The sequence below is a fragment of the Coloeus monedula genome (assembly GCF_965178545.1).
Source record: "Coloeus monedula genome assembly, chromosome: 1".
NCBI classification, from domain to species: Eukaryota; Metazoa; Chordata; class Aves; order Passeriformes; family Corvidae; genus Coloeus; species Coloeus monedula.
Genome location: NC_138781.1, coordinates 63,406,002 through 63,426,393, shown reverse-complemented (window position 1 = coordinate 63,426,393; position 20,392 = coordinate 63,406,002). Strand labels below are relative to the sequence as shown.

The 20,392-nt window shown below is 37.8% G+C and overlaps 1 protein-coding gene across 2 annotated transcripts in view; it reads left to right on the top strand.

Moving 5' to 3' along the window:
• CTDP1 (CTD phosphatase subunit 1) overlaps positions 1 to 20,392 on the top strand; it is a 103,301-nt gene that overhangs the window by 33,596 nt on the left and 49,313 nt on the right. Inside the window, exons 9-11 of one of the 2 annotated variants that reach the window (XM_082278162.1) lie at positions 3,315 to 3,456; positions 5,744 to 5,974; positions 12,014 to 12,176. In XM_082278162.1, the coding sequence (XP_082134288.1) occupies positions 3,315 to 3,456; positions 5,744 to 5,974; positions 12,014 to 12,176 (536 nt within the window). Of the gene's footprint in view, positions 1 to 3,314; positions 3,457 to 5,743; positions 5,975 to 6,106; positions 6,127 to 12,013; positions 12,177 to 20,392 lie in introns of those variants that run through there. The other variant, XM_082278163.1, reaches the window with a different exon arrangement.

The window sequence follows — 20,392 nt, the reverse complement described above, 5'->3', positions numbered from 1 at the left end:
TGCCTTTTTAACTTTTTGGAACAACTTTAGAATTTGAAGTAAGGAAAGGTGATTAGATGACAATAATGCAAAAAAGTAGTCTGGAAAATCAGTTTTTCTCTAAGTGGTTTTCAGCTCAGCTGGGTAATTCAGATGTTTTTAGTTGCATCAGAAGTACTGTTGCTTGGATTAAAATCTTTCTGCTGTTCTGTCTTAATAAGCCTAATTCGAAAAGGAGAAGTTACAGTGGGGAAAGGGAGAGGAGAAGGCAAGCACATTAAGTATCACAATGCTATTTCTTCTCCTGGTTAAATTTGGTGTTTCACCAAATCTTGCTTTAAGTACATCATACATGTGAAATCTTGATTTGTCAATATGTCAGCTAGAAATAGGAAGCACTCCCCAAGAGTACACAGTTGTGTTCCCTCATGCAGCTTTCAGTGTGCTGGAGTGTGCAATAGGCACTTTAGAAATGGGGAGGATGGAGAAAGCTTTGGATGTTGTGGAGGTGAGAAAGGTAAGACTTTTGACTCTTGGGAGGTGGGTTTGTGTCACCAACTTTCATAGAATCCTAGAACATTTGGGTTGTAAAGACCACCTAGTTCCAGTAGCAACTTCATACAAAATTGTGCCATTTTGGCTTCCATGTTTAAGTTTTCTGTTATAAACCTGTTGACTAGAATAAAAATTTAGAAAGCTCCTCAGCATACATCCACTATAAAACAATCAGACGTGTGTGGATGCAGAATGTGGGGGTGAGGAGGAAGGGGCATCAAGATGAAACACCTGACATCGGTGCAGAAACATGAGTTTGAAAAACAGTTGGAGGAAGCCATCTTCTCATGTAATTTCACAGATTTAACATGAGGTGATGGTGCAGTTTTATGGTTTTGTCCAGGTTTCCCCTGATGAAGTCCAAAAGGAGCAGCATAGTCCCATCTGTCCAACCGCATCACCAGCTCTGGTTAACTGTTGTGTGTGCTGTTGTATATTGCATTGAGTCAGCTCCAGAGCTGTTATGTGCAGGACAGTATTGCCAGCTGTCTGATATTTGATTCAGTATCTAATACCAGGCACAGGTATCTAAACTTCTACGAGACTTCTTGCTCTTGTTGCTTTTTTTTTGCCTTGAAACTCCTATGGTTATGAACCTGATTTTAGCATCCTCTTTATAACAGCTGTCTTCTTACCTGTCTTTCTTATGTCATCATTGCTTTTCTCCTTTATTCTCAAAAGAAAATAATGTCCAAGCCAAGTCTTTAACTTCTTCAATCCTTTTTCTCCCCGATCTCTTAAATTGATTCTCCTTCAGAACCTTTGCTTTATTTCCTCTGAAATATACCCTGTGTAGAAATTAAATACAGCTTTATACATAACTGTTTCTAACTGCAGGTATTTCTACAATTCCTACTGAGGTTAATTAAATATTAATAATACCTCTAGTCAAAGCTCCTTCTGGCACTGTAAACTGGCTCATTTCCAGCAACTGTTGTATGAAATTTCTCTCAGTTGCTTTTGTGACTGATAATTAATTGGAAAACAGATTTCTTAAATCAGGGCATGTATGATTTCAGGGAGTGCATTGACCTCTCTCATTAGGGTTTTATGTTAAAACCTCTTGAACTGCAAAGGTGTGCTGCGTTTAACAGTTGCAGTTCTAAAATTGTTTTCACTAAATCTTTGTTGGACAGTGGTTTTATTTTTATTTCATGGCAAAAATTAAAATATTACATGTCCAGATCATTAGAGGTTTGGACAGGGCTGTATCTTGAAATACTTATTTTGGTGTTTGTGTTTATCTTGGGTTGTTAAATTAACTTTTTTTTTTTGCAATGATACTAGTGTGGAGTAAAGCTTTGTATGTACAGCTCTTACATCCTGAACTGTGCAATTGCTTGCATTTACAGCTGAAAAAAGAAGAAATATATTTGTGCACACAACGTTGTTTTTTCTTTTAATCTAAATTGAAGAAAAAGCATGTGTATCTAGAGAAAAATGTAGCCCTACTGTATTCCATTGGATTTGGGGGATGAAAGGTAGGGAAACAGAAGCTTTCAGCAGTTTGGTAAAGGGCAGCTATCTCCTGCTCTTTCTGTTTATTTAGGCTTTTAAATTTACAGATGTCTTAAACTGAGCTGTCTAACCAACTAGTTAGGTCAATCCTCAAGTGCATTTCAGTTCATCTGTCTATCCCAGTGGATTGTAGTTCAGGTTGTACAAAGTGCATTAAGTATTTGAGATTATCTGCTTTGTCTCATCTTCAAATTATGTGAAGAAATATGGGTACTTCAAGATACTCGTCTTAATTGAAACAGGTAAAAAATCATGTTGTTAAATGACAGTGATGAAGATGAAACTCCAGGGAATTGTGATGAAAATGTCAAATTAATTTACCATTCTTGATTCCTTGTCAGAATTGTTCAGAAACTTGATTTTTTAATTTTTTTTTTTTCTGGGGGCTTCATTGTTTTCACATGTGTGAAAACAGACAAGGGCTCATATTATTAGTGTTATTATATTTTACTTGGTTTCATTAGTTGTTGTTAACTCACTAGGATTAATGTTTTTTCCCTGATTCTCCTCCCCATCCCACTGGTTGGAGAGAGTTGGTTGGAGGAGTCAACGAGCGGCTGGAATTAAACTACAGCACTGATTTTTGTGCTTTTTGGTAGATTTATAGCAACTTTACTGAGTTTCTCTCTTGTTCTGGCATCCCCAGAGAGCAGAATTTGAGTTCACCTCTTGCAAGCTGCACTGTTGTTAGTTTCACCTGGACTGCGTGTTAGCCTTCCATGTTTTACTTCACATTCTTTGTTCCTGTTTTGGCACAAAGGACTTCTGTCTGCTCTGCCTCCACTTCTGGCAGATGGAGGTTGAGTGGGTGACAGCCTGTTGAAAGGTAGCACGCTGTATGAGCAGGGGACCACGTGTAAAAAAGCTGGTATGATAAGTTAGCCAGGCTTCAACAGCATTGAAAAGCTGCTTCTTGTTAGACTGCTAACAAATATAAGTGAAGGAGATATAATACAAAAGTTGTATTGTTTGTTGGGCTAACACGCAGAGAAGATGCAGGGATTTTCTGTATAAATCTTAGTGGACTACTTCCATGGTGCCAGTTCTTCAGAAAGTTACGTTCATCCAGCTTGAGGCTGAGGTACTGCATCTTACTTAGATTCTCACTTTTATTAGTTGTGACTGTTTTGTTGGGTTGGGGAGGAGTGTTGCGTTTTTTTCCCTGTACAATTGGTCACAAAATGTTCTTAGTTTTAACTACACACTGGTTTATCTTCTGTGTTTCTGGGAACACTGTTATGTTATGTTTGACTCTGTAATAGGCACAGAAAAAGTTCGGCAAGCTCAGGACTGCAAGGACCTCCACGTTGTGAACCCTGATTGGCTGTGGAGCTGCCTGGAGCGCTGGGACAAGGTTGAGGAACAGCTCTTTCCCTTGAAGGATGACTACATCAAAACACACAGGTAAGTGCTAACCTGAGGGAATAGGGGCCATGAAAATAGGTTGTTCATAGAGTGATGCTGATTTGTTAATAAATTGGTTTCTGACAAGTTTACAATAGTTATTTATAGCAATTCTTACGGATTTTATGAAAGAACTCCCCATTTTTGTCCATTTCTCTTCTGCTTAAATTGAAGACTGTCAAGGGATCAGGATACAGTTCAGTAACTAGCACAGTGAGGAGAAAACTTGTGGTAACATTTCTTTCTTTAGCAGTTACTGTTGTTAGCTCTTTTAATTTGGAGAAGTTGCCTTTTTCAGTTCATCTGTAAGCTAACATAGGGAGTGTCATCAAGGCGCAGGATCATTCATGCCACCAAAAAATGCACATTCTTCTACTACGTGAAGAATTGGTAAAGTATGGCGCTTTTTTTTTGTGAAATTTGGTAGTGACGAGAAAGAGAGAAACAGAAAATACCATAGAAAATTCTAAGACGAATTGGATGGCATGAAGATAGGAGCAAAAATGGGAAGAAAGGAAGTAGTGAGAGGTGGTTTCGGGATGATAAGAAAGTGCTGAAAGAGAAAAGGTAAAAAATAATTAGTGCACTAGGGTGACAGTAAATAGAAGACACAGCCAAAAATATTATTAGCAAAGAGGAAGTCAGAGGGCTATCAAAAACAGTCCCCTTCAGGATAGTGGCATGGCTAAAGTAACTCATGACAAGGTACTGTCAAGCCAGCTTCTGCTTCTTGGCTTACTTGTTCGACATCTTGCAAGCCTAAGAGAGGATCTTCCCTTCCATGTCTAGACAGGAAGGAGCCCAGCATATTGGGGTTTCTGTATTAAACTGATACTGGTGTGATTGGCAATGCTAGCGATCTACTTTCTACTTGCAAGATGTCCTTTGAGGGCAGAACATGTGTGTGTAAGGCCTTGAAGACACCAAAAGAAGAAACATGTGGAAGTGAGGGCATTTATCAAATGGGACGCTAGGTTGAGACATGGGATCCCTATAAGTTAGGAAAAGATATGTAGCCTGCTTATGGCTTGACTAAAATACTTAGTCTTTAAAAAGTACTATCAGATGGTTTTTAATCAAACTTTGGAATATTTGCATGGGATGCTTAATTTGTCTCAGAGACCTGACACTGCAAAGTTTGTAGTAGAAACCTGGACAGTGGCTTGTAAGCGTTGTTTTTTGTCTAGATGAATGTTAGTTTTCCTCCCTCTACTAATTTACTCTTCCATTTTACTGAAACATGAAAATTTTTCCTTCTTCTGTGTTTCAAATGCAATATATCTTAGCTTCATACTTCCCCTCACCCAGTCAGTAAGGTATCTATCTTAATGCAAGTACTTTTACTTTAATCCTGTATGTGCAGCAACTTTGGAAAAGATTTTCTCCTTAATGAAGCTGCTTGAAATAATGGTTATGGGTCCAGAGTACTTATAAACTAGGGGAGGGATGAAGTCTGAGCAAATATTTGCATGTAAAATGAACTCAAGATAGCAAGAAAAGAGTAGGTAAACTTGGAATTGGTTTACCATGTTATTGCTACAAGACTACTTCAGAAACATCCATAAAAGCATCTGGTAAAAACTCCAGTTTTGTGTCACTTCTAATATTTGTAACAAGTTAATTGGATCTTTTTTTAGCATAACACAGCTTTCATGGAGCATAACATGCTGTTTTATTTGATGATTTTTAAAAATTAATTTCCTTGCCTTTTTTTTTTGTGGCTCTTCATCATAATTGGATAGTATGCCATAATGGTGATTCCTGCAGACTAATCTCTGAATGTTTCTGCTGACACTTCTAAAGTTATGTTTTTAAAATGCAGCAGGGTGATCATAGGCAGCTTAGTATTTTAAAAAATTAGTTAGGATGACTTGCAAATTAATACTACATGTTTATTTTCTCTCAGAGCTAGTTTGGAGAGCAAATACAAAGATTGATACAATAGCCTGCTTTTCTCTTTGTTGCATATATGCAGATTATCATGCTATGCTTAATTGGGTTGCTGTTATTACCTGAAAGCTATTTCAGTAACTTTATATGTTTAGACAATTTTTAAGGCACACTAATTCATATCTTAATAATTTAAATATGTTGGTATCTTGTATTTGCAGTTTTCTCTTTTAAATTCAGTGAGACTTTAATGAGGTGAAGAAATGTTTCTGTAGAGATTTTCCAAACCATTTCCCTCTTCTGCTTTAGAAAAAAATGGAATGCTCATTTTTTACGTTATGGTTAGATAGCTCATTTAAATTTCTAATGCAATTTTTTTCTGAACTTCGTCTAACAGAGAAAATAGCCCTGCCACATTTCCTGATACACCCAGCACATTTCAGACAGCTCTGTTTCATCCAACACCCATCCATCCGAAGTCTCAACCTGGTCCTGAAGTTCGACTTTATGATCCTAACACTGGAAAGCTGATCAGGAAAGGCACGCAGACGTCTGGGCAGTCAATGTACATCCAGTCTCCAGCTCCTCCCATCACCTTGCCAGTCCACGGTGAACACTCATCCTTCAGGTACCTAAAGCATAGCTAAGAGTCACATTTATCTACGTTTTTAGATTCTGTAGTAAATCTTACTGTCATTATCCCTTCATTTGATCAAATTGTCATTTTTGCTTTACTTATGTTGTTTGCTTTCTAAAAAAGGAAATGAGCGCAAGTGAATAATCAGCTGAAGTGAAGACAGGATGCTATGATTCCAGATGCTTTTTGTGCCTCACCGAAGTGCAACTGGAAACCTCAAACCAAAGAAATTCAGCGTGTAGTTTTTGTGTATTCTAAAGAATGTTACACTGACTGATCTCTGAAGTGAGGCAGCTTGATGTTTCTTAATAGGTCTTAGAATACTGGATTGTTTTTTGTTTATGAAATATACCTGATAGCATTTGGCTCTTGTATATAAAATTTTCCTCTTCACCTAATTCCTTCAAATGGGGCATTAACTTTGTTTTTGAGGAATATCAGAAGTGATGGAAGAGGTGTGTAGCTGACTGAGCATTGTGAAATAAGGCCATATGGCTGAGTGTTTGTTACTAATTCTTAGATCACTAAGTCAAGACAATAATTCAGGAGGAGGAAGAGACAGACTACTTTTTGAAGTACAAAGGTTAGCATCTGGACTTCGTCAAAATTCGTGTAAAGCTGCAAAAACACCCCTTGTCTCGTTAGGATGCGTAAAATATCTAGAATTCATCCCCAATTATCTAAATAAAAGATCTGACTTTCTGGAAGGCTTGTTGATTCCAGTGGTAAAGAAGTATCCAATTAAAGTCAAAGCTTTTCTTTGTGAAGTGTGATCAGCATTCCCTTGTACAATGTGATCAGAGTATAGCAGTTATTACAAAGCAATTCAGTTTTTAAAAAATGTAAATCACACCTAAAAATGCACACAGTTTTCTACCTTTCTTCTTCCTTCCCTGCCACTTCAGCAGTGTTATCACTTGCAAAGATTTAGGATAGTAGTGTAGCTTATTATGTTTCCACTCTATCTTCATGTTGTTAAATATTTCAACCTGGTTTTTTTCAGTTATTATCTGTTTGTAGCCTTTTTCTTATTTCAGCTTTCCTGTTGCTGTCAACACAGGTTTTTTGAGTTTCTCTTGTTCGTGAAGATGTCCTGTTTTCAGTTCCTTCTTAACTGTGTCTTTTAAAGTCTGTTTTAGTTTACTATGACGTGGTAAATGAGCGTTAGAAACTTTACATAATCAAGGCACAGCGTGTATCTATAGAGAGGAGCTGAAAAGTTTTTGGGTTTTTTGGTCAGTTACTGTGGAAAGGAATTTTTCTAGAAATAAAGCTGGGAAAGTTGTACCTATATGTAATTGTCACAACATTTGTAAGATGCTTCAGTATGATGGGCTATGTTGATACTAATGCATCATTGGATGCTTTCAAAAGAATAGGTTTTAATGGTTTCCCTACCTTTGTCAACAACTTGATGAAGAGTTTGTCCACACCTAAGCCTATTTTTCCTAAATGCTGAGGTGCTTCTTGAGTATCTTATTGAAAAGGAGAGAAATGTACTTTAACTGTCCTCTGAGTTTCATAGAGCTTCAGACAGGTTTTGAGGGTAGAGTGAGGCTGTGTCTCCTTTCTACTCCTTTTATTTCACTTCAGTGGTTTTTTTTGTGACTGTCAGTGCTCAGAATTGAGATGTTTTCATCTAAAACTGTGAGTGCAATTACTCCGTGCTGCAACTTCACCGCACAACTAAGCAGCTGTAAGAAAAGAGATGAGCATAAGGTCTTACGCTGAGAAAAATTGTTTTCATTCTCATTTCCTGTTGATTTGGTTCTAGCAGTGAAGTTGGTGACCTGTAAGTGCTAATCTCTTAATTGGGGCACATTTCTATTCCCCAGAGCAGTTCTACCTTCTTCCGTTGAGATCCTGAGGAGTGTGTTGGCAAAGTCTAAGAGAAAAGCAAGGCAATGTTTAAATACCACAGTGCAGGCAGAGCAGGAAGGCTGTGAACAAGTAACAAAAAGCCAAATAGAAACAGCTTTGCTATGTCTTCTTGAATGAGGAAAAGCTGAGGCAGTAGTGTATGCTTTGTCTTAATGCATACATCAGTGATAACTTCTTTAAAAAGCTTCACATCCACTTTAAAATTTGATATAATACTTGTCTTAAGAGAAAACTACATTAGTGCAGCAGTTTACTGGTAGAGGACAATGTATTTTGTGTCCTGACAGACTTAATGTGCTCCCTTGTTCACATTCTACAGAAAGAGGGGAATATTTGTAACTAAAGCATTGAATTTAAGCAGAGTCAAAGTTGTTGGCACTCACAGCTGCTTCTGTTGTGGGTGGGTGTAGTCGAAGCCTCCAATAATCCTCTTTGATAGTTTCTCAAATCTTCATCTGATTCTGCATTTCAGATAGTGGGAAACAGAATTGGACTGCTGTGAGTGGAAGCCCTTGGGGACGTGGTAGCTGCACATGGCATAGCAATGGTTCTTGGTCTCTTAGTCTAAGAATAGGTGTCCTTGTGCTTAAGAGAGAACCTCTTCCTTGCAGGGCTGGTAATTGCAAAGGGCTTCAAGTTATCTGAATACCATTTCATAAGAACTGTTGCAGTTCTCACTGTGTTGGATTTCAACATTTTTGGTTTATTTCTGGGATTCAACTTGAAACATAGTTTAAAATAGGATATAATTAATTTAAATATGTACATGCAATTTGCAGTGAAACTGTCACCAGTGAATTACAGATGGTTCAGTTAATGTAGTCAACATTTCAAGTGACAGGTCTTGCTGTTGTGCTCAGCTCTGAGACTTGAGTAGCTTCTTTTTTGTCATGGCTGTTGCAGCCCAAGTGGAAGGGTGACAAAAAGTTTGCAGCTGTAGTAGAAGGGAAGGGAATGCAATGCTGCTCAGGGGCTGCTGGTGGCCAGCAGCTCTTCTCTGTCTGAGAACAGGAGGGATTCCTCTCTAAAAATAACCTGCTTTTCAGAGCTTTGACATGCCTTATGTATCTCAACAATTTGCATTTCATACAGAAGCAATATTCTACAAACATTGCAGTAAACACTAAAGTTGTAACGGGTCATGAGATGTGTAATGTAGTGTTGTTCAAACTAATGCAAAAGCTAATGACGGCTTCGACTAGAATAAAGAAAAAAGTTATACTGCAAGTTACATTTTAGTGAACACTAGTAATACACTAACAGATGAGGCAAGGCTTAAAATATGGGTGTCATTTACATGTGAGAAGTTAAAAGTGGCACCCTGGTTTAAAATAATGCTAAGATGCACCGAATGCTTGGTTTGAAGAGGTGTGTCAAGATGTTGGTGGCTGAAGCCATACTTGAAGATTTGAATAAATTACTTTAACTTACAACATTTCCTACTTAATGTTATCAATCTTGTTATGATAGCAAAAATATGAAGTGCCAAATTGAACATGTGACTGAAATTTTAATATTTTTAACACTTTCATGATGATAATGTTATTTTAGCTTTTACCCTGATGTTGTATCAAGGAAAGTGCTTGTTACCTGCACAAATGGTGAATCCACTCTGCACACATATGTCCTTGTGCATGTAAGACTGGCAAGCACCAACCAACCTCTGCAGGGTTGAATATGGTGTTGTTTTTTAAGAAGTACTCATGAATCTCATTTGATTAGAAATAAATGCAAATTCCTGCCTTTTTATGTCTTTAATTTTTATTGAACTTTACAAGCAGCTGAAAAAAGCCTAAAAAATATTTTTAACAAAATAAAAATGTCTTACAAACCTTAAAGACTTTGTTTCACATTGCTTTTGGAATGTTTCATGGGAAGGCCCAGTGTTTCTTATCTAGTAGCAGTGGGAAAATACTGGGAAAAGCAGAAGCCTTTAGAAGCTATTAATACAGTTATTTTACAGTTAATATTTGTATGTAATATAGTCAAGTATGATCTCACGCTCTCTTGTGCAAAAGGAGAAATTCTCGTCAACCATATGATAATGTGTTCTTAAAAAATATGCTCGATTTATTTCTAGTCTTAAGAAAATCTGCTTGGCTGCCCTGCTACATATAACTTCTCTGTAATTCTTGGAATGGTCAAGATTGTCATATTTTTAATAGAGTTGTGTCTATTAAAGTTGTATGTGATGTCTATGGCTTCTTTTTTGCCATTCTCTGTTTTGCTAAGAATGTAAATGGCATCACTGCTTTTCCTGCCTGGGTTACCTATTAAAAAGGCATGGAAATCATAATTTAAAAGAACCTTTTGGAGAATATAGTGGAATTCTGTATTATTTTCATCATCTATGTATGAAAATTACTGTTTGAGAGAATTTAATAGCAAAAGAAAACAGTGTGGTCTTTAAAATAGAAAATGTAGTAGAGGGGAGAAAAAAATCACCCAACCCAAAAACTTAGCAGTGGTGAGAAACTCTAGCAAAAAAATAGTTTGATTAGTTCATTTCCACAGCATCCAAATTGGTTTAGCTTCACAAGAAATTCCGCTATGCAGAAATAAGAGACCACAAAGGGGCATGTGTCTGCTGTGCTGCTGGGGGTCTTCTGCAGCAGATAGTGCAGATCTTGGTAGCATGGCAATGCCTTGGCTCTTTTCCTTCACTGCCTCCCATTCAAAAGAAGAATGCAAATTTCCTGCACATATCAATGGGATCTGAGAAGAGAAGTGTGTATTTGGGAAATACGAGCTCTCAAAATGAGCAAAATTGACAGGTTTGTATGGCTTTCAGATTTCATACATTCTGGAATTTTAAGTACTGAGGTAAAAAAACCCTTGATATTTAGATAACCTTCTTAAGAAGTTATCAAGGTCACAGAAGGAGAAACAATTTTGTAGGACCTTACCTATGACTGACTGGATTTGCATAAGTTAGTAGTGGCGTTTTTTTGTGGGGGACTCTTGGTCTAAAGCTGTTTCTTGTAAATCCCAGCTTGATGAAAATTAGCCATTCTGCATAGAAACTGCTGAGCAGAGACTACACTGTACCCTTTTTCAGTCACGGTCACCCTCAGAAACAGGTTGATGGTCTCTCACCTAGTAGATGCAGCTTGAAACTGCTTGTGATTTCAAATACAGTCACTTTTATACCTGGTTGTGGTAGTCATTCTCCAAATGCAGTCTTACGGTAACATAAATAATTTGTGACTCATGAGCTTTATGACTTTTGAACTGGATTCTGGGCGGTGCTAGGCCACTATAATTTGTTCCAGGAGGCTAATGTGACCAGTACTTGTAGTTAATCTGTATTGTTTAGTAATTTTAGCTTCTGCAAGTCTTTAGTACTTAAGTAATAGTCACAGAAAAATTTACCCAAGGAAGGTAGAAGTCTCCTGCTGTTGTTCTACGTGTAGTCTATCTTTTTATTACTATCATAAAGCAATTCCCATGAAGCTATGATTATTTTATCATTTTAATGAATAATTTGATAATCTTTTTTGTACCTGCATGTTTGAATTAAGTACAGCAATTAACAATGTGATAGAATACAGACTAAAAGAAAAAGCTGTCATATTTCAATAGACTAGCCTAAAAGAAATATTGCCTGGTTTGCATCTTGTCCAGGCTTAGCGTGTGGGAAATGTCTAAAGGTTGCCACTGCAGAAGTGCACTTTCTGCATGCAGAACTCTTGTCTGTAAGGTTAAGAAATAGAAGGGTATACTTAGAGACTCAAAATTAAAAGCCTAGCATAGATCAGGAAAAATGCATTAGAACGTAGGCATTGCTTTCAGAATGATAAATGTGTCAAGTGATGGAGAAACTCCACTTGTGCAGGAACATTAATGTGTTTTAAAAGCAACACTTCTACAACTACTGAAGCTCCTGGCAACAAGAAAGGTTTGATGGTTACTTAACAGAACAGTGCAAAGGCAAGAGAGTGAGTTCCTTGTCAAAGGTAGAATAAAAACTTAAGCTGTCAGACTGAAAATAAAAGCATTAATCGGGAGACTTCACCAACCTGTTGATGAACACAGAGTTTTATTAAGCGAAGTTGTAGATATGGGGCACTCATGAATTATTTATAGGGTTTTATTTGTAGCTCTGAATCAAGTAAATATTTCTTATGTGAGACCCCTGAATTTTTTCAGAGTTGTTCAGCCACATCAACAGCAGATGTTTGAAGAAGACCTACCAGTAAGTGAAAATGAAGAGCAGCCTGGTCCATCTAAGAGGAAACGCCAGCCAAGTATGTCTGAAACAATGCCCCTGTACACTCTATGTAAAGAGGATTTAGAGAGTATGGATAAAGAGGTGAGCATAACTGATTCTGACAGATTTCTAACATAAGTTTTAACTTCTGTTAAATTATGCATGTGTATGAACTGACCTTGTATGCCACTACAGTAACTTTAAATAAAAGCCCCAGCAGACAAAAGTATGGTTCAGGCTAAAATGGAGTTCTGTTCTGCAAAGCAGAACAGGTGTGTAAGTAGACCTTTAAAGTAGAAATGTAGGCTGTTCACGTTTAACGTGTTATCGGAGTCGCTCTGTGGATAGCTTTGCCACGTGTCACTTCAGAGAAGTTTTGCTCTGGGGTTTTTTTACAGTAAATCTCAAAATAATCTGGACAAAAGTCAGTGGTGGGATGGGAGAAGAGAGGTCTGCAGATGTAAAAGGCACGGGCTGTATGGAAGATCAGGGAGACAGACTAGAGCATAGAGCCTCATTATCCATAGACATGTAATTGCAGTGTTGTTAAGTCATAGCTATAATTGTTTTACAGATGAAGGGAACTTTCTGTTACAGAGAGAACTGCACATCTTTCATGCAAAAGCACATTATTGCAATTCATTGTGAACCTCTAGCTGCTCACTTTTTGTATATAGTTCTATGCACTTTTTTCAAATGAGCCACCAGCTTACATAATATTAAATGATACATAGAAGAAAATTACCTATCACTGCACCATGTTTTCATGAATTTATCCTCTGTGACTTCACTATAAAATCTATTGACCCTGGAGTTTGAATGCATCTTCAAGCTTACATAGTTCACTGGGGTGGGGACAGGAACATATAACTTGCCATGTTCTTGTGATTAAACTCATTCCAAGGTTCTAGCTGTAACAGGCTTTGAGTTATCTTCAGGAAATGTAATAAAAGTGTGAGAAGGGAACTGCATATTTCACCAACAAAAGAAAGATTTTATATATACAGTACAGGGTAAATTCGAGATGGGCTTTTGAAAGAACTTCAAACTGGTATTCTAGGGAAATGTCCCATAACTTTCAACTGCTGTGATGACCTCCTTTGAATTTCAGGTGACTTCAAGCTTTTAACTTTACCTGGTAGCTCTTGGAGTTGACAACTTTTGATTTCTTTTGCTTTTTATTCTGAAGTGTTTTGCCCATTTGATCTCAAACTTTACCAGAAATAGTATTTCTTCTTGTCATGATACCAGTCCCTGAATCCATCTGTGCCTTCCATCTGTATCATCAGTGATACTTAAAGACAATTGATACTATGGGCTGCCTTTCTGATTTTGTGTACTAACATTTTTTCTATCATGTGGCTCTTGAAAAATATTAATGAATTGTTGATGCGATGTGTGCACTGAGTCAAAATGAAGTGTGCATGTTATTCAGACTCACTGCATAAAGTATTTATTGTTCTGTTTTTAAAGACACTGTTTGGGAACCTTCTAAAAAGTCTGAATCTTTTGGCACCATTCATTTAGTGATTGATCGCTCTCTGCTGCTACATTTATGACTAAAGAAATTAAAGCTTTTCTACTTCTCCTACAAATATAAACATCTTAATTTACAGTTATTTGTTTTTAAATTATGCTTTTGCTGAAGCAGCATATTGTGCTTGGAAACTAGACTATGTGAACTTCAGAACAAATGAAGCCCAAATTCCAGTGACTTTTTTTTTCATAGTTGACTTAGCTTTGGTTCCAGGAGTATGATTTGAGGTTACAGTTGCTGCCAAAAGTTTTCCCTTCCACCAGTCTCTGTTCCTTGGGCAGCTGAACCAGTAGGGGGGGTATGTTTGGGGCTTGTTTGGTGCAGAAACAGGGTGGGATTTTCCTGGTATTTTAGCTTCCCAATATGATTTTATCAAGGATCAAATACTAGGGTTGAGACATGGAGGAAGGGTGCACACAGGATATATGTCAGGGAGGTTGAACTGGATGTGGTAGTCCCAGCAGGTCATTGTCTCCTGGGAGCTGACTGTAAAAGACAGGCAAGGAAAACTTGGGACTGCTAGCATCACCTTAGTAAAGGTGTTGTGTTCATGTAGAAGAAATGTAACACAAATAATAAAGCAGGATTTTATGGCCTTATATGGGAGTACACTTAGGAAACAGAGATGATGTGTGATAACGTACTCTATAAAATATAAAAGTTTCGTGGAGTGTACACAAGAGAGTCTGCTGTCAGGAACATTATCAAATAAAGTGAAAATAAGCTTGATAAGCCTTGCTTGTTGGGACTCAGTTCATTTTGGTCACACTGTGACTGGTTTAACTTCCAGAGAAAGGTGTTTGCCCCCACCTCATTCTTTATCAAAACATGTTAAAGGGTAAGAACCTTTCTGGAATCAGATTGTCACTAAGATATGTGAAATTTCTACTTTTGTTTCATTGGTATCCATTCAAGTGGCTATGGCAGGCACAAGAACTACAGCTGACTGCAGACTGCCTGGGCAGAGCAAGGGAGTCTGTTCCAGTCACAGCAGTGACTTCTTGCTCCACAACTTGGGTGCTCATACTGAGGCTGTTTGAGTTAGGAGTATGTGCTCCAAGGAGAGGAAAAGCAAGTTCCAGTGGGGCTTTGCTGCAGTGTAAGCCATGCCAGGCTCAACTGCTGTGTCCCTGTCCCAAGCCACTGTTGGTAATCGTAGGACCCTATGCCAAGCCAGCTCAGGGAGCTGGTTGGGACAGAAAAGATCCATTTCCAGGTTAATCTTCATCATTTCCAGCTTCCTGAAATAACCCACCATTGCTGCTGCATGAGTGCTAGTGCCAGGAGCAGGCAGAAGATGGGTAGAGCTGGGAATGAGAGTGAAGGCAGCACTGCATTTAATGCTTCAAAACTGCTTTAAATCCTCAGTATTTCTACCGAATTCTCTCACAAAATCAGGTAAGATCAAAAGGAGTCTTTTAGCTTTAGGCACTGGGATTTTTTTTCAATGAAATTAAATAGGAAATGCAAGCATTCATATATACTGTTTCTATGGGTATAAGTAGCAATAAATAACTTGGCAGTTAACATCTAAAGAAAATGTTGCTTTCTCTTTGCAAAAATCTGTGAAAGGCTACACAGCCCCTGGTAATACAGAATTTGCATGTCGTTTATATATGAGAGAGTTTTGTTAGAAGAATCAAAATGAAAGCTGATAAAGATAATTTAATTATGATCTATTCCCAGACTAAATCCCTTTCCTTCCTTAACCTATTTAAAAGTGTGTTTGTCACTTGTACTGGTAAAAAAGCTGTAGCTGTTTGACTGTTCCGTTGGGAAGAACTACCATGAATAGGCATCTGTATTAAAATTTGATCTTACGTAGATTTTTATCTTATTTTTTCAGTCGTAGTTGTGCTATGGATACCAAGTAAATCAAAAGAAATGAATAGCATTTTAGCTATTGGGTTGCAGTTTAAGGTCACTTAGCCTTTTGTATCTTTTTCAGTGCCAAAGATCTGGGAGATCCAATGATAGCTTCCTTTCCCTCTGACGTGGAGGACTGTTAGAATTTTAGAGAAGTGGAAGCACAAGAGTGTTCAATGTAGTAGAATTGCCATTCAAAGGCAATTGCCGGATCAAAGTCAGTGCATAAGGAATGTATCCCTACTTGGGAAATATGCAGCCTCTTGGTGCTGCTGCCTCACAGTTGAGAGAATGTTTTCCCCCTTTTCTGTACTAGTCTGACACAGGTGCTTTCCAACTGATTGTTGCTGTTTGTCTGTGTTACAGAACGGTAAAGGACAGCAGAATTCAACACTGCCGGTCAAATTAGCTTGTTTATAGTCATTTTTACAGGACTGGATAATTTTTTACTTCTACATAACTGGTTATCTGCTACATAACATGCAAAAGATCATTCCATAAAAATGCTTTTTATGTAGAATTGTATCTAGTATGCTGGAATCTTCACCAAAGAAAAATCTTTAAAGAAATGGTTTCCAAACACTTAAATGCAGTTAACAACTAACTAGAAACCTCTTGTCCATAATAGCTGTTCCAGGATGACTTTTGTTTTCTCAAGATCAGTTCTATCACTTTACAGGAAAGTTACCTACTTTTGCTTTCAGTGTCTGCGTTGGAAAGTAACTGTTGCAGAAGCCTGTCCTGTAGGGAGAAGAAACTGGGCTGTCTGCAGCTCTTCTTTTTCCCCATTTCAGCAGGAATGGACTTGTTCACCTGCAGGAGCCTTTGTTACACACTTTGGGTGTGACTGTGTGGCACTGTTATCCTTTGTCAGGGCTAGGTGGAAATTCCTGACCTACCAGTCAGTACAATGTTGTGTGGATCTGCTGTAGTTTACTGAGAAAAGACAGAAAGTGGAATCCAGGCTTCAGATGACTCTTACTTGTTTCCAGAAATAAGATCTATTAGCTAAAGCAAGTTGCACAAAAGAAGGGGATGACATATGAACCACATGAAGACGTACAAGTCTTCATAACTGTTTATCTCAGTACAGGATGCCATGTAGCTCTCATCCCCAGAGGTTACTCATGGATCATCTTGTGAGCCTATTTCTTCAGAACTGATTGCTAATTCCTTTTCATTAGGGATCATTTTCTGCTAAATTTGTATTCCTAAATTATATTTGGAGAGAACCTTACGATGGGGATAGTATCATGCACAGTTACTTAGTTGACCTAATCCTAAGTGTTGTGTCCTGTGTGTTATTTATAAGCAGTTTTACATACTAGTTGCTTCCAGATGCACCTTGACTTTGCTTTTCTGTAAAATGTGTTCTTTCTTTGTGGGTGCCTGTTGCAGACACAAAAGGTGATTTTTAGCCTTGTGCATTGTGCTAACTTCTTTTAAAAATGAGTCAGCTTTATATAAAGATTTTCCCTTTTTTAAGTGTCCCTTTCATAATTAGGTTGACATTCTTGTGTATAGTAAATTACTTAACCAAGAAGTAAGTAAACAAGGTCAAGAGTTTTCATTCCTCTCTTCCTTTTGGCTACAGATTATTCACATCTGTTCCTTTTAGAGCTGTGGCTGTCAGTACAGTTCCCTTACGTTATTTTTCAGGTGCTTTCTAATTCACCAGTCCATGTAAATAGTAGAAATGCATAGTAAGAATCTAAGATGCTCCCTTATAACATGTCAGTGATAGAGGAAAAAGAAAATACCCTGAGCTGAGCTCAAGATCCTGCTCTCAATTGCTCATATCTTGGCTGCTGCTACATCCATGGTAACAGTAGAAGGCAGACAGCCATAGGTTCTCATGTGTGTCAGTACTTCCAGGACCAGTCCTCAACAGATCCCAGTATGGGCTTCACTGATGGGAAGGAAGTTCAAAAGAAACTTCCAGTAAGGCAAGAAGATTAAACAAGTTCAGTAAGGCAGGAAGATTTCTGATTGTTTTTCACTACCTCCTCATCCAAGATGGCCTGGAATTACTAACATCCTGGAACAGCTGTGCACACATAGTTTACCAGTTGTATGATGCTTAGGCTTTTGTGTTTGTTACTGTGTGTTGGTCACGGTGTTTGAGAGTAGCATCTGTATCTTGTCAAGTGTCATCATCTCTGCCATCTAAGGTAAAATATTTTCCTAGTTTAAATTCCTCTCAGTTTGGGACTTGGGACAGGGGAAGAGAGGGAGTGAATCTGATACCAGTCCGAGGTCTAGCTTTCCCATCTCTCACTTCAGTGAGTGGAGCTGCAAAGATTCCTACCATCTGGCTGGGATATGTGGTCAGCAGCTGCAAAGTGACCACATTGCAAAGGTATGTTCTGTGCACCAGTGCATTTAAGTATACAGATTTTTCTTTAGCGGGAATTGCCTAATGAACTACTTTTGCATCAGCATAGTTCTGTTGATTTAGAATGTATTCTGCACACTCTTTTCCTTTAACTAAGTTGTAATTTATATGCTATATATAAAGACTGAAATTGCAACATTGTGCACTTACATAAGGCCACTTATGCTCTTACATTTTGTCACTCTACATTTTGCTTTTATCTAAGCAAATTTATCCCTTAATTTCTGTTTTTTATTTCAAGTTAGTGACTGTACCATGCAGTGAATTAGGAGGGAGTGTTTTTCTCCTTCAAATTGGTGAAAACTATTATCTCAGTAAGTGGTTAGCCTCTTGGTTTGTTAAAAAGTACTAATTTAATGTGGAGGATGGGTCTCTAGAGCAAATAATAGCTGCCTGGGCTCCCTTGGACAATTAACTTGCGCATTAACAGTTCTTTGAATTTCCACAACTACATTTCGCGTACAGATTTTCTTGTTTGACACCTTAGCATGTACTATGTCATAAACTGATCAGATGCTAAATTTGGTTAGCTTCTTATAAATTGTACCTCTTTTTGAAGCTAAAAGAATGAGCGTGTGTGTACACTTGCTGTTGTTAGTGATTGTCATTGAGGCACCTTGGTCCTTTTAAGTGATGAGGTCTTGCTTGGCAGTTATCAGACAGCTGTCACTCTAAGTGAACTTGTAAAAACATTTGAAGTAACTATTGGTGAAAGTACACATACTGAGAAGTAAGAAAGGTAAACATGCTGCTCTTCATCAAGACAGTAGGAGGCTGTATGAAAAGGATTTGCCAAAGTATCTTGTGATATAAGCAGGCCTGAGGAGACTCAGATTGGGTGGTCTCAGTCCGTTGGTGCTTCCTGGTGCTGTTTCCTTACTGACAGCCCTATTGTCACCTTCCTTCACATGGTGACTCTCACATCCCATCTGGCCCCCATGCTCTGGATGGCTTTTTGTTTTCACTGTGGAGTGCTTATTACCAAATGGCTTTACCCAGCAAGACTAAATGTGTTGCTTGCTTTCTTTCTGTGGGAGATGAGTTTTCTGGAGAGAAATGGTGAGGGTGCAATGCTGGGAGTCAGGTTGCTGGTTTGTCTTCATGAAGGACTTACTGGGGTGATGGCTGGCTGGTGCACCAAGAAATACAATGTGTTTTTTTAAAAGGACATAGCTTAAAGTGGTTATATAAGAAGGAAAGTATTTTTACTGCTTCTCCCCTATTTTAGGATTTTGACATTCACCCTTCTCTAGTATGGTTAAATAATAGAGAAGTAATTGAGCATTAGTGTATTATAATGTTACAGCAATTATTTCACCTGTATCTCATCTGATTAGTAGAGAAAACTGAGTGAAGTTTTCCAATACTATTTTTAATAGCTTGGTGATGAGAATCAGCAGGATAGAATTAAGATACCGATACAGTGCATTGGAGAGGGGAAAGATGAGCACTTAAAAGAAGCTGGCCATCAGTAGTTTGCTTCTGCCTTTGTTTGTTTTGCTTTGAAGAATTCATTTTCCTCTGAAAAAATGGAAACTGTTTTAAAAAGCAGCTATGCTTTTCTTGCTTTTCTCTTTCATTTTTTAGTTACAGAAGACATGAACTTTTTTTTTTAATCAGTATTGGTCATGCTTAAATTGTAAATCATCCTGACCAGAAACAGTGACAGTCTGATTGTTACTCACCTAATAGAAGAAACACCAAAATACATGTAGTGTAGATAAAGCTAGTGAGATTCAAATGGATTATCAAAATGTGAAACATATATTTTCCCGTTTTTTTTGGTCTGATATTTCTCTGCAGACCATTAGTTTATGCACTAATTGCGTAGAGCTGGTTGTCTGCTCATTTTTGTTTTTTAAGAGGGCATCATGGTTCAAGCTTTTTAGAAGTGTTTGGAAAGAGGCTTTTTTAATATAATACCATGTTTTACAAGGAGACAACTCATTACCAAAATAGGAAAGGGATTTTTATCAAAGTTGGTATTATCTCAAGTAGACAATCAGTTGTGGATCACTTCTGTTTTTCTGCACAGGTTGCATAGAAAATACTATTTAAGCACGGTTTTTGGTGTACTTGGATGCCTTATTTTCATTTTAGAGGGGTTTTTTTGTAATTTGTATGTCATGAGGATATATGGGAAACATACTGTAACCTTTTGGCATTCAGATGACACATGGTATAAATATCTGCATTTTGTAGATAAAAATGGAGACTACCTATATATTAAAGAATTAGTTTGATAGCAGTCATGACAAGTTGTTAATTAAAATAAGATATAAGACTTTTGAGCAAAATGAACATGATCAATCAAGTTCTTGGCTGGTCAGGCTTTTTAGAAAAAAATAAAAGAAAACATTTCACAGAATCACAGAATAAGCTGTGGGAAGGACCCGCAAGGATCATCGAGTCCAACTCCTGGTCCTGTGCAGTGCTATTGCAGAGTCACACCATGTGCCCAAGAGCATTGTCCAAATGCTCCTTGAACTCTGTCAGGCTGGAGCTGTGACCACTTCCCTG